Raw genomic sequence first — 15,469 nt, 5'->3', positions numbered from 1 at the left:
GACGAGATAGAGCAAGAGAAGGAAGACATTACAATCACAAACAATAGTACCAGTGAAAAAGAGTTTCCACTAAAGCTAAAAAATAATTCAGTCGAAAATTTAGCAACAGTTCCGTCGGTTTCTCCTCCATCAAGTTCATCATCTGGTTCACTGTACCAGGATACGGTGCTTGATCCGTCTTTCTACTCAGCCCATATGCCTCGTCCAGACAGCAATGATAGCTCGTGGGAAAACTTCATAGAAATTTCTTCAGAAACATCGAAACTACAAGAGCTGGTCGATAACATAGATAGCAAAACCACCGAGCCAAATCAGTGTTTGGTATGTAAAAAAGTACTCTCCTGCCGAAGTGCACTTCAAATGCATTATCGAGTTCACACCGGCGAACGACCATTCCGATGTAAAATTTGTGGACGATCGTTCACAACAAAGGGCAACTTGAAAACACATATGAGTGTTCACAGGATAAAACCTCCTATGAGGACATTGCACCAGTGTCCAGTGTGTCATCAAAAGTTCTCCAACATATTTGTCCTACAGCAGCATATTCGTTTGCATACTGGAGAAATGACGGATCTAACACCTGATCAAATCAAAGCAGCAGAAATCAAAGAATACGAAGGACCCGATGTACGACTGAATCCGTTTGGGGTGAGACTAAACGATTTCCCTCCAAGTAATCAAAATAAAAGGAGTTTGGAGCACTCCGACGAAGAGAATGAGCATGATATGAATGATGAAAAATCTCATAAACCACCAGTGAACGAAAAACTTAAAGTAAGGCCAGGACTTACTTCTCCAGCCATAGAGAACCAGGTCGAAGATCTACGTGCAATGAATCTACAGCGATTGTCTGTCCGGTCACTACCAAACGAAGAATTTTCTCGAGATTCCGCTTCTGCCAGTCCTAACTCTACAGACGCCAAACGTTTGCGATCATCCAGTCCAATGGGTTCTATTTCTTCAGCGATATCGACGAGATCCCCGATGTCTACGCCTCCAACTTCCGGAGGAGAACAGATTGGAGTTGGCGCTGCCGGTAGGGCGGCGGCAGCAGCTGCAGCGGCTGCTGCATTCCCGTATGGACCACCGTTCTTAGGAATGCCTCAATTTCCGCCATTCATAAGTAGACCACCGTTCCTTGGGAATGTACCAATAGTGCCACCTGGTGCAAATATGCCCCCATTCGGCTTGTTCGGTGAGTGCCATATTTAGGAGTAGACTTTGCATATATTCTCAGAACATTAGATTTCTATTACAGAAAATTTGATTAATTGTAGGCGTACGTGGAAACACAACAACTTGTAATATTTGCTTTAAAACTTTCGCATGTAATTCCGCGCTTGAAATTCATTATCGAAGCCATACGAAGGAGCGCCCATTCAAATGCACAATCTGCGATCGAGGATTCTCTACAAAGGTAAAAATCTAATTGACTATTTCTTCCTCATTTCTTGGTTTCTTCCCGTTTGTGTTCACCTCTTGTTTCTGAAATCAGTTCATCTTTCGTTCCAAATTTCTCTCCCAAATAGTCCTGTGTTTAATTCGGAAACATAAATTCCTCTGTTTTGGTAGCGGCACAAAACCCAAAAACCGTTTATGAATCCCATGTTGTGTGAAAAGCAGTAGAGAGACGTCTTTGACTGAGTGTGTTTTTTGTATGGCTCCTAAAACCGGAAAATTGATATTATAATTTCATAACGGCATTATACCGACAAAACTGAAAACAACCCGCCTCAAGTTTCAACTCAATTGACATTTTTTTTTCTGATAAATGCAGTCCGCATTTGTTGCTTCAGTGGTACAACTCGAAAATAAAAGAAATAATAAGTCCTCTTGATCAATCGCTTCCTAGACGATAGCATGGAAGGTTTGCAATGTTTTGTTTTATAAAAGCATTTGAGACATATACGTTTCTGAGAAGCAGTTGATTTGCAGCTCATACGTTGCCTCAAAATATTAAGTGCAAATTGATATATAAGAGCATCTCCAAAAACAAATTTTCTGTAAGTTTATCATACTTTTTTTTTGCTTCTAAACATTTATTTCAAATTTTGAGCTACCTATTCACATGCTCCATGCTTAAGCTAATATTTTATACTTTTTATTAGTGTTTAATGAGTTAATTTTACCTTTAAATATGCAGTAGTATGGGACACGCTTATATGAAAAAAATAAAATCTCGCTCCAGTCGACTTTTCTGATTCCATTTAGGTCCCATATGAACTGTACAAAATTTCAGCGCAATCGGTGAAACTATAATTTAGCGCAAACGGTTCAAAGTTTGCATAGGATTTACTATGGGAAAAGTTACACTTTCAAACAGAAAATCCCAGAGGTCGCCCTTTATCTCCTTAATTCAAATCGATCAATGTTTCTTGTAGAAAAAACATTTATGAAACTTTCCTTCGAAGACCGCAAAACGATTGGATACTTGTGGAAAAAGTTATTGATTTATTACCGATTAGTGATCCAGCGAACGGCTTTTTGTTCTGTCTTATCAGCAGCACTGCTGCTGCCGTTGTTGCATGGGGTGGCGGGAGGCATCACCACCCCCCGAAACAGCAGCAGCCAAGGCAGCAGCTACAGTGCTGCTAATAAAACAAAACAAAAAGCCGTTCGTTGGATCATTAATCGGTAATAAATCAATAACTTTTTCCACAAGCATCCGATTGTTTTGCGGTCTTCGAAGGAAAGTTTCATAAATGATTTCCCTACAAGAAACGTTGATCGATTTGAATTAAGGACACAAGGGGGGACTTCTGGGATTTTTTATCTGAAAGTGTAAGTTTTCCCATAGTAAATCCTATGAAAACTTTGAACCGCTTGCGCTAAATTATAGTTTCACCAATTGCGCTGAAATTTTGTACAGTTCATAAGGGACCTAAGTGGAATCAGAAAAGTCGACTGGAGCGAGGATTTGAGATTTGTCCCACACTAATATGCAGTTGATATGACAATTTATTCAAACAAATATGTTATTATTTTAATGCATGTGAAGCGTTTTGTATAATTATTCAAAAAATGTATTGCAGAAGAGCGGTAACACTTGAAGCTTCAAAGAATGTGACGAAGCAAGGCAATATAAGTAAATGAAAAATATATACCTTTATTTCTTTTCGTTGCACTAGAATGGATGAATAGAATGTGCCAAAATCGTCACATTTTGAGCATCTATTTTCATAGCCGTATGCTTTAACTCTCTCATTCGCTCACTAACTCAGTTTGTATGTCGGGTGAGATTCGGTTGATGATATTATAGTGTTCTAATTTTAAACTAACTTAAATGTCTTTTATTACATAATTGCGTCTCTGCTTCTTCATGCACAGCAACTGAATGTTTTTTTTATCTCACGTATACCTTCTAATGTTAACCACAAACTATCTAACACAATCTTACACACTCTCGAGGCATTGGGCGAGACAACTAATCGCTGAATTTATCTTTTATTGTGTTCTCTCAATTACAGGGAAATATGAAGCAGCACATGCTCACTCACAAGATCCGTGATATGTTTGGCAGCTCGGGAGGCAATTCCGGAGATGAGTCACGCACACAGACTCCACCGCAAGATCCAAATTCAAATTCCGGCGGTGGAGCTACAGGAGGAGGATCAAGCAATGGCAATAACCGATTCTCACAGTCATATTCCCCTGCCTCTATGGATATGAATGACGACTTTTCCCCATCAGGTGGAAGCAAAAGAGAACGTTCCAACTCTAGCAATTTTGATACTGCTACGGCACAGTTCGTCAAACACGAGAAAGACAATGCCATTGACGAGAACGGCTCTAATAGCTTACACTCCAATACATCGGAGAATCACTCGTCTAATAATAACTATCAAGAGTTTATCAATAAAGATGTGGACATCAAAAACTGGTGCCAAAAGCTTAAGGAAATGCCAGAAAATATTGTCGCAAGTTGATAATTCCATGCAAGCAATCGTTCAACTCCCGATCAGAATATCTCCGTACAGCTCTAATTAGCTGAAGTTGCTAATGTGATAAAAACATGGTATGTGGAAAACTATGATGATATGTCTTAAAAGCATCCATAAAACAACCACTGCGGGATATTTCAAAACAAGAATTTAACTTCTGACAGGCAGTACAGGAAAAGGAACTAGTAATCAAATGTGCGATCTCAGATACAATCCCTAACTTCGTTCTATTGATGAAGGAAACCGAATTTGTATTTTAGAAATGAAAATGTCTATTTTTGTAAAAAATGTAACATATCAACCCTGGTTGAACATCTGAACTAGTGGAATGTTTTAACGCAAAACTATAAATCAAATAATATGAGAGCCATGAACGCACTACAGTGTTTGGCGAAAAAGGTATTCGTGACGAGACAGAATTGCTAGTATCCTTGTACACTTGGTAAGATAAATCGAAAAAAAAAAAACGAATCATGAGAATGCTATGAACCAATGATATGGATTTATTGAATCCAAGAAAGAATAATACACAGAGACTGTAAAATCCGTGTTATGTTGACGTGATCTTAGATTCAAAAGCAAAACAAGCAAAAGACCGATAGATAAGAAACAACTGAAAGTTTGTTTTTGTTTAACTAATGCCTATTTTAATACCGAACGGAAATAGGAAAAATTGTTTTTGTATAGAAATTATATCGTAGCTATCGCCTGGGCTTAGGAGCTCATTCAAAAGTACTGTATGTGAGTGTGTCACTGTATGTATGTACCTACAAATATTATAATATAGTAATATATTATGCTTTATGAAAGTCTAAATCAAATATCTATTTAACGTAAGTTATACAACAAACCTGAAATGATATTTGTAAATGTATAGCTATCGAAAAAATACAAATCGTAGAAAATGAACGGTGACAAATTAACGTGGAAAGTAACATTCGGACAGACTTCAGAACTTCTATTTGACGAAGATTTGATAACAAAAATCAAAGCCAGGCATACCATGTTCATTTATTTATATCCTTACTGTAATATTTTCATTGACAATAGTACAGAGACTAAAGATTGTATATAGAGTTGAGGTCAAACATCCTAACTTTTTTAAATTGTCGTGAAGTAAATTACATTTTGTTCATCTTAACATTTTTGGACAGGATACCAGAAGCATAAAAATGTAATTTAACAACTTTTTGTGATAATTTATGTTATGAAAATTTATACTTAAGGTATTTATATTCTATTTTATGATACTGTTTTTATTGAAAACTATGTACAGCAGTGGAAAAGAAAACGACAAAATAATACACATCCAAGAAAAATAATAACTGGCATATCTTACAGCATTTTTATCCGAATAAATCCATTGACGTCACAGCAGCAGTAATAAGTGTCTCCAATGTGCTGTTATAATAAACTCTACAGTACCCTCAGTGTACCAGTAGCCGCTCGTGTTCCAATAGCCGCTCACGAGCGTAGAAATGAAGTTCACCTGCAAATATTCAATATTGTTATCACAAATGTTCAAAATATGCGTGCCGAATTACATTTGTACGAAGAGGATTGCACATATAATGCCAATAAACATCAGTTTCATGACGATGTGCGGCTATTGGAACACGAGCGGTTACTGGTACCTTGACGGTAAATATGTTTTTTTTTCGTAACAATGGTAAGTTGGAAATTGTTTTTGGAAGAGGGTATTCTGCTTAGAGGGTTCGAAAAGTCGGTACAAGAATTGTTTTTGATTTTTTTACTGATAGAGTTACGGCGGTACCCAGACAACCAATTTGCACTTATAATGAAGTTTATGTTCATGTTATACGTACTTTTATGTGTTAAAGTTACATCGCATAAGATGCAGCAAAAGTGCTTTATGGGTACAAAAGTGGAGGCGCTATACGTGCATAGACGGAACAATAATGACTTGAAGCGATATCTTATGCGATGCACCGTGTGCACTATTGCGAGGTAATTCAGCACCTTATGCGACTTAATAATACTAAAAAAATTTTGTCAGCTCGATATCGAACTAATGACCTCTGGAGCCACACTTCACACACAACATCAAACGCTACTTATGAAGCAAGCTGATTAATTATCAAGATATTCTAAGTCACCTCAGTGTTTGTTGGAATTCACTTGGTTCACTTGTGCTGTGCATGTTTGGCAGGCTAAAAACGATTAAGCACCATTTGCCGCACAGTTTTCATTGCCGCTCTCTGGCTAACGCCTCCCATTGTTAATTATCAGGCCAACAAATCGAATAATGATGTCTTTGTAGCCATAATTATGACTATACATTTTCTTGTAGCTTTTTGGCACTGCATGCACAGTCCAACAGAAACTTTTAATTGTTATCACATATCAAATCGCATTATGTCAACATAAACGCTTCTAGCTTATGCCGGTTTGTACGCACACTTTAACGAGTTTATTTGTACTTTTATGCAATTTCATCCATAAACCAATGCGAAGTAAACTGACACGATAAGAAAAGTACTAAGCGAAGTCGTGTAATCATCGCAGTACGCAATTATGCGAATTCATTTGGCACTTTCTGAGTTCGCTCATACGCTTTTGCAAATAAGTAAAGTTCATCGCAATAAAACATCAGAATATCATCTACTACGATTTACTCATACCTTTTAAAAGTTGATTTGTATTCTATTATGACTATACCTGATATATCGTAATAAGTTCATAAAATAACATCATATGCGATGAAAATTGTCAGTCAGCCGAACATATATGCGATAGTGACTTAAAATAGTACTTTATACGATGTACGGCGTTGTTTCTTATGCAACTCCTGGTTGTCTGGGTAATTTCTTTCTGACATGCAGTCTTGTGTGTTGGCTCTCGAAACAATTATCTTCGCTTGAGGTGAATATAGAACGAAGCCACACCTTGAATTTTCAAAAGTACAAATCTGAAGAACCAAGTATCGCACTAAGCTGAAAAGTAGATCGATTGGTCCACCAGTGGGTGATCAACTTTTCAGCTCGGTGCGATGTTTGGTTCCTCAGATTTGTGTTTTCGAAAATTCAAGGTGTGGCTTCGTTCTCTATTCTCATTAAACGCTTCGGTCCTGGTTTGGATCTTTATCTCAGTAAGTCTTCTGAAAGTTCATCCAAACTGTTCTTGAGTTTAGATCCTAAAGTCTACGGGTGTAACGGTAACTTCTTTCATTATTCAAAGCTACGATTTGTAATCTATCATGTTCAGTAAGTCTTCTGAAAAGTTAATAAAGAATATCAGATCAGTCGGGATATCCTAAAGTTTGCGGGTGTGACGGTAAGTACTTTCATTATACAAAACTACGGTTTGTAATCTATAATGCCCAGTAAGTCTTCTGAAAGGGTAATAGACAATATCAGATCATTCGGGATATCCTAGGTCATCCAATCTATTCTTGAGTTTAGATCCTAAAGTCTGCGGGTGTAACGGTAACTTGTAATCTATCATGTCAAGTAAGTCTTCTGAAAGTTACAGTAGTTGTTTTTATCAATTAAGCTTCAGAACAGCAAGGAAGCCCATAACATCCCAAAAACATAACAACGCTTATTGTTTCTCTATTGCTTTTGTGAGTACAGTGAATTATGTAACACTACTTAACGTAGTGGCAAAAGCTATTATCACAAGTGTAGACCTGAAGCTATGATCTCCGGAGTAGTGTTGTTGATCTGGAATATCTCAGAACTATCTTGAAATGACTCATGATATGCCAGGGGTATTACAGATTACAGTTTAAAGTTCATTGTGAGAATAACTACTGTAACTATCAAGAGCTAAACTTCAGGATGGTTTGGACGATCCTCAATGTCCCAAAGGTTATAATAATATATAGTAGACTTCAGGTTGGTCTAGTTACCGCGATTGATTATGAAACATTACTCTGTCAGATATAGCTCATGTTATGAGTGCAGACCTGATGTTCCGAACTTAAAGATAGTTTGGCTGACCTGGAACATTCCCATGATATCTCTAAACGACATTTGAGATTGCAGGAGCTTCACGGATCTCAGCAGATTATGCTGTGCTATTATTTATGATGAAGACACATAAAGTTTTTCTTGTAGATTTGAAGGACTTCATTATAGAACAGTTTTGACGACCCTGAATGTCCCAAATGGTCCTCAGACGCATAAATGTCACATGTTGCAATAGAAATTCACGAGAAAAACACATCCCTGCTAACACAAAGTCTTATATGATGTTGAATAGGATGCTAAAGTGGAGGCCATATGCGTACACGCTTCCATTTAACCGCGTATAAAGTGTTCGTATATCGACTCCACTTTTGCGTCCTATTCAACATCATATACGATCGTGTGTTGACTGGGATTTGAAGGTCCGCAATAAACTTTGGTTATTGTCGCATTTGCTTGACTTCAACGCAATTCAACTTTCGAAACACTTATAAATTCATGTGTAGATAAAATATTTCAAAAATACTTATCAAAATATGATAATTGACATAAAAACCTCAAAAATGTCGAAATGTTACATGCGAAATTTATGCGTCCGACGGCAGCAAAGGTTTATAAAAAAAGTAGACTTCAGATTGGTTCAGTAATCACAGATAAATATGCAACTTTACTCAGTATAGCAGATATGGCTGTTGTTACGAGTGTAGACCTGAAGTCCTGAACTCCAAGGTAGTTTGGCTGACCTGGAATATTCCTGTAGTATCTTTAAATGGCATTTGATATTCCAAGAGCTTTACGGATTATGCAAAATTATTGTTTATGGTAAAAGCACATAAAGTTATTCTTGTAGATTTGAAAGACTTCATTATAGAACAGTTTGGACGACCCTGAATAAGCTAGTAGACTTCTTATTGCTCCAGTAACCGCGGTTGATAATGCAACGTTACTCAGTTTAACATATATGGCTTCTGTTACGAGTGTAGACCTGAAGTTCTGAACTCCAAGGTAATTTGGTTGACCTGGAATATCCCTTTTTCTTCTTTACGGCTCTACGTCCCAACTGGAACTTGGCATGCCTTGCTTCAACTTAGTGTTCGTTGAGCACTTCTACAGTTATTAATTGAAGGGCTTTCTTTGCCTGCCATTGCATGAAATTGTATATTGTGAGCAGTCCTGCAAAGTATCTGTCTCAGTGCCTGTTTTTTAGCCGAAAATGAATGACTGCGGCGGTCGTTTTCAGTTCCTCGATGTGAGAACTGACAGAGTCCGAGAGCTCCATTCGTGAGCGACCCAACACGATCAATTCCCAATCATCCACACACTACTCATGCTGCCCTATACGTTAGCACGGGTGAAAACACTCAACTACAGAAAATTGAATGGAAATTTAGCCCTGTCAGCTCTCGCTTTCAGCACGCTGCGTGCGAGTGTGAGTACCTATTTCATTTCGCTCCGGTGTTGCTGATCGGAAAGCAACTTTGACAGGAAAACCAAAACGGAGAAAATGAAAAAAGCAAAATATCGCTATCATAAAGGCCTGTCGAAAAATTGCAGCACTGATTGTGAGGCAAGTACAATGATACACTATGCCCTGGGAGTCGAGAAAATTTTCACGACCGGAACGGGTCTCCGGATCGGCGATCAACAGCCTTAACCACTAGGCTAATAGGAGACCTCGAATATCCCTATAGGGTGGATGTACCAATTATGGCACTACTAAGGGAAACTATTTATGAAAAAAAAATAACGAGAAGACCAACGAATGTCATCAATATGTTAAAAGATAGCTTAGTTTCTACACTTTACAGGAAAAATATAGAAACCGAGCCAAAACTACTTTTAGTATTTATTACAGCGTGTGCCAATGATAGGAACCCTGTACCAATTATGGTTACATTTTTTAACTTCGCTTCCTTTTGGCACTATTTGCATGCATTTCTTATGGGATTATCCATAACTGGTACACTATGGCGAAAAAGGGTGCAAGGAAGCCGAAATTTTAAGAAAAATGATTTATTTCTACCATAATTTGAGCAAAATGTGTAGTTTAAATGAGTGCAACCATCTTTTGTAAACGTGATCTGTTGTTCACATTTTTTTTTCTTGATGGTTTACACCGTTGAAGGGTGAAAATCAACTATGGCGAATGATTGGTGCTATAACCATAATTGGAACACTTACCCTAGTGTCTATAAATGACATTGTAAATGTCAAGAGCTTCACATATGCAATGCTATTATTTGTGGCGAAAATACATAACATTATTCTTGTAAACTTGGAGCACTTCACTATAGGACAGCTTGGAACACCTAGAATATCCCAGAATATAAAACACATTTTGAGTTTCTTGACGAAGGTTAAATGAATACATATAAACGTAACCCATATCTAAATCCAGCTTTTAGAACAACTGGTATGTCAATTATTTCGTTTTTCCAAATTTCATGGTGTTCAGGATGTTCTAGGTTATCAATGAAGTCCCAAATACAAATATTTCCATTTTTCCCTAATAGAGAACTCAATTTGCTACAACTTTGCCGAAGACAGTATTCTGTTTTATCGAATGGGTAAATTTATACAAACGTTTCTATGTTGGGTTCATAAATGACCCCTCCGGCTCCAAAGGGTTAAAGATTGTAACAAAGTTTAAACAAGTATTTGATTTATCGTATTTGTAACTTAACTTTGAACAATGTTGTTCTTAAATAAATAACAGAACTTTGAATAACTTTGTTATTTAGAAGCATGTTTATTCAAACAAATTTATAAATAAACCTAAACCTATAAATTTCGTTGTTATAAAAATCATTGTAACATAATAATATTATCTGAAATGATTAACCAAATCATTACAGGTTATGTTATTTTATTACAAAGTTGTCCATGCGATTGGGCAGATTTTCACCGATTGATTCCGTTCTTTTTGTTTTCATACGTGCTCACTTCCAACAAAAAATACAAAAATATGAAACAAAACAAATAACGCCTCAATCCTTTGTTTTTCGTAGGATGAAAATGGGAGCCACATGCTTAATAAGGGAATCAATACCCTATGCCATCATTTTTTTTTTTGAATTTTAGAATCTTACCCTCACTCTAAAAGATGACCGTCATTTTTTAATGTACCTTTTTTTCTATTATACGAGGAACGTATTTCCTAGCAATTATTATGCTTGCTAGTTATACATAGAATAAAATAAGCGCCGCTGGGTTCAAAAGGACAACCTGGGATGCATGATCATCACCATTCGTAGTGATTTTGCACTTTTACAACCTGCTCTGATCTCCACATTCATCAAGTGGACCATCCGCACGGGATGAGTTCTTTTCGCTTAAATCAACCGTATCATTAACTTTCCTACCTAAATGCTAACCACCGGGGAGGAAAAAGGACATCCGTTTTACCATCTCAGTGGAGCAGTGTGGAAATTAGAATTTTTGATTAAATTTTCCCTTCGCATGCATAATTTACAGTGCGTACCCTCGGAAGGATCGGCGTCAACCAATTTCTCAAAACTCATTCACCAAATTGCCGGGAAATTGAGCTACTCGCTCAAAATAGAATACAGCATGAATTCATAACAGTAGAAATGGGCACAATTTTCCTGCACCGTTATTATACAATGGCAATCAACCGTCAAAAGGTTCGGCAGGTAGCCGTTTTCGGAATGACTGTACCTAGAGTTTTGATTTAGGGCGTGTGCGTTTGTTTTACACACAGGACTGTAATCTCATGTAATTTTTTATTGATCTATATCATTCTGAATGCTTTAGAGTTTTGGCCAAAATGATTCAAAATACCTTTATCAATAGAAATAATCATAACATGAAACGAGATCGCCATACAATAATTCATTTATCTGATGAAAACAAGTGTTATCATCGTCAAAGATTTTTCATTTTTATTTGTTTTTATCGTTACGGTCCAATAGATACAAAATCTTTGAGAAAAAGTTTAGTTTTGATTTATAGTATAAGATTTCAAAATGTGTGTGAAGAATTAGCCTAAGTTAAAATTGAAGTCGATGAACAGGTGGTGCGTTGGGACCTGGTATCCACGGCATTTCTGGAGGATTTGCCGTACGGTGAAGATCTGGTCCGTTGTCGACCGGCCGTCGATGAAACCGGCTTGGTAACTTCCCACGAACTCATTTACTTTAGGTGAAAGACGACGGAAGATGATCTGGGATAGCACTTTGTAGGCGGCATTCAAAATGGTGATCGCTCGAAAGTTCTCACACATTAACTTGTCGCCTTCTTGTGGATGGACAGATTATCCCTTCCTTCCACTCCTCCGGTAGCTGTTCGCAGTGGCGTAGCAAGGGGGTGCGATGGGTGCGGTCCGCACCGGGCCCCCGAATTCAGGGGGCATCCAAATCAAGTAAGGTTTCTAACACTAGTTAGGATTAAGCTCTTTAAATAGTCACAATTTCCTATAAGAATAAGTTCAACACTTCGCAGAACGGCTGATAGGTATGTGGGGGCCCCTTCGTGGTTATCATGGAGCACATGGATGTCCCCAATATTACAAGAAAAATGTGTTAGAAATTCATTTTTTTAACGAAATTAATTACCGAATTGGAGGTAAAATTTATGAGCATTGTGAAAACGTCCCTGATATCCTGATGACAGCACCAAATATAGTTGTTGACTCAGCTTAAGGTAGCAGCTAAAATTTAGGGGCCGCATTTATGAAAATTATAATCTAAACACATGCCAAGTCAAAACCGTAATAACAGTATTTTGTCGTTTTCCTTGCTTTCGTATAAAAAAGTGCAATAAACGTATTCCAACAATTTCATCCAGTATTTCTTTCCAAGTATTCCTTGAATTGTTTCTACGGGAATTCCTTCGGGCAAGGTAAATGCTTACATACCTTTCCTTCGGGAATTACGATTTATCGAGCAGTTACTTCAAAGACTTTTACAAAAATTCCTCTAAGATTTATTTTAGAACTTTTTCAATGGATTGCTTTAGAAATTCTTCTAAGCATTGATTTTGGAATACTTGAATTGATTCCTTCAGGAGCACCACCAAGAATTCTTCAGATGAACCTTAAGGAATTTCTCCAAGGATCCTTTTAGAGACTTCTCAAAGAAATAATGTTGCAGGAGTTCCTCATGGAAAATATCTTTGATGAGTTTCTGAGATCATGCTTGATCACGTATGGCTCTTCAATGGATCCTTGTGGGATTTTTGAAGGAGTTTCGGAGGAATTCCTGAAAGAATCCTTGTAGAAATGTTTGCAGGAATTTTTGGAGGAAATTTTAAAAGAATCCTCGAAGAATCTTCCAGATGAATTCTAAGATGTATTCGGAAAGAATCATTAGGCTGATTTTGGAAATATATTTGATAACATTCTTGACGGATTACTACAGTACTATGAAGTAGTAGTAGAAGTACTAGATGTTTTATGAGGAATTACGTAAAGGATTTCTGAAGAAATTTTGGAAGCGAAGAAAGTTCTGGAAGAATCTATTATGAAAGGCCTAGGTTAGTTCAAAGATGTCAATGGCATGAATCACAAAGAATTCCTCTCAAGTTTGCTGATGTAAATCAAAAAACAATTTTCGAAAGAATTCCCACAGATTTCAGTAGAAAAAAATCTGAAGGAAAACTTTGAGAAATCCCTGAAGGAATCTTTGTAACACAGCTTGAAAAAATTCTTGAAAAAAAAAGATTAAATATTTCTTGGATTTTCTTAAAGGACCCATGAACGAATTGTGAAAGAGTAATTTAAAAAATTGCGTAATTTTTGGACGATTTCATACAGTAATTATTGGATGAATTTCTGAAGAAATCTTTGAATTTCTTAAACAATGCTTCGTAAGAAATACTTGAAAGGACTTGACTTTAAGAAAACCACTTGAGGCATTGCAAAAAGAACCCTTGCAGAAATTTCTAAAAAAAATCTTCAAGGAACTTCTAAACTAAAATCTTTGAGGAATTTGTTAAGAAGTCTTTGAAGTAATTCCTTGATGAATCGTATAAAAAATCTCTTGGAGTTCCTCGTTTGGAACAAATGCTTGATGGAATCGTTAAAAAAATCCTAAAAGCTTCGTGAAGGAAATCCGGACGAAATTGGTGTTATCGCTAAGTAAATCTTTAATTTTATCAATAGCTGGAAACCTTGGAAGAATACCTAAAGAATTCATTGAAAGAATTCCAATAAAATTTCTGTGAGAATTCTTGAAAGAATTCTTACAATTTTTATTACAATTTTCCTCGGAAATTTCTTTTGGATCTTTTTCAGTAATTGCTTTAAAAATCCGTGCAGCAATTCGTTGAAGAATACCTTTGAAAATTTATTTGGAAATTCCTTCGGCAGTTATTCTGAAAATTTCCTTCGGAAATTGGTTTAGGAATTCCTTCAGTATTTTTTTTCTGAATTCATTCTTCATTATTTTAAAATAAATTCTTTGGCAATTTTTTTGAAAAATATCTCAGCTATTGTGTTCGCAATTCGGAGTTTTTTTTTTGGCAAAGCCTTTGGAAATCCTTTTAACTTTTTTTTTTTTCATTCCTATAAGATTATTTTTGGGATTTTCTTGCAATTTTTTTCGAAAACTATTTCGGCAATTTCTTCGAAATTTGGTTCGGTAACTCATTTGGAAATTTCTGGGCAATAATATTCGAAATTGATGTAGGTTTTTATTTTAGAAAGTATATACGGCATTACTTTTCGAAATACTTTGGGCAACAGCTTCAGAAATTTATCAGGCAACCCCTGCGGGATTCCCCTCAGCAATTTCTTTGGAAGTTTCACCGGCAGTCCCTTTGCTAATATACATAGTTGAAAAATGTTACATCATATAAGCTGTAACAAAAGGACCCCGTCATATCGCATAGATTTTTCCATAACTTTACAGCTTGCTCTCAGTATGGAGCTTGCATTCAACATTACACACAAGATGTTCTTTTATGTAATTTCCAGTGAAATGACATAGAAAATTGTATACTCAATTTTTTTACATCGGGTGTAGTTTTCAGAAATTCTTGCTGTGTACCTGACAATTATTTTTGTAATTCTTTCAATAGTTCCTTTCAAAATTCATTCGGCAGGTAATCTGAAAATTCTGCAGTCAATTCGTTTGTAAGTTGAAGCGATAATTTTAGAAAATGTCTCCGGTAATTCTCAGAAAATTTGAGCTTCTTTGAGATACACTCTTGCGAATTAAAAAAAAAACAAGAATTTACAATGGAACGGCTGAAGATTTTTTTTTTTCATATAAATTTATTATCGAGAGCCGAAAGCCGAAGAAAATCTCAAAAGAATTATCAAAGAAAAATGTTTGAAGGAATACCAGTAGGATTTCTTTGGGGAATTTCTGTGAGAATTGAAAGATTTCTTACATTTTTTAAAATTTGAGTCTGCTGAATCCTTGGAGAAATGGCAAGATAATTTATTGGATGAACTATTAAAGAAACCTTTGCAAAATGTCCTGAAGGAAGTTTGGGAAATTTGAAGAAATATGTAAGAAATCCTTGGAAAAATCCCATAGGAATTCTTGAAGCGATTCCTGAAGATATCTTGATGGAAATCCTAAATGAAATCTTAAACTTCCATTAATCACTTAAAAGATGCTTCAAGGCATC

The 15,469-nt window shown here is 36.4% G+C and overlaps 1 protein-coding gene across 1 annotated transcript; it reads left to right on the top strand.

Annotated features, from left to right (window-relative positions):
- Positions 1-5,269, top strand: LOC109411738 (homeotic protein spalt-major; the record flags this gene model as incomplete). The annotated part of the gene is given in 3 exon segments (XM_019685335.4): positions 1-1,198; positions 1,281-1,420; positions 3,471-5,269. Coding segments are annotated over 3 exon segments (1,797 nt in total), but the record flags the coding sequence as incomplete, so codon positions are not given.
- Positions 5,270-15,469: the final 10,200 nt, after the last annotated feature.

The sequence above is a fragment of the Aedes albopictus genome, chromosome 2 (assembly GCF_035046485.1).
Source record: "Aedes albopictus strain Foshan chromosome 2, AalbF5, whole genome shotgun sequence".
NCBI lineage: Eukaryota > Metazoa > Arthropoda > Insecta > Diptera > Culicidae > Aedes > Aedes albopictus.
The sequence above is the reverse complement of the archived record's forward strand: the minus strand, read 5'-3'. Positions and strand labels throughout refer to the sequence as shown.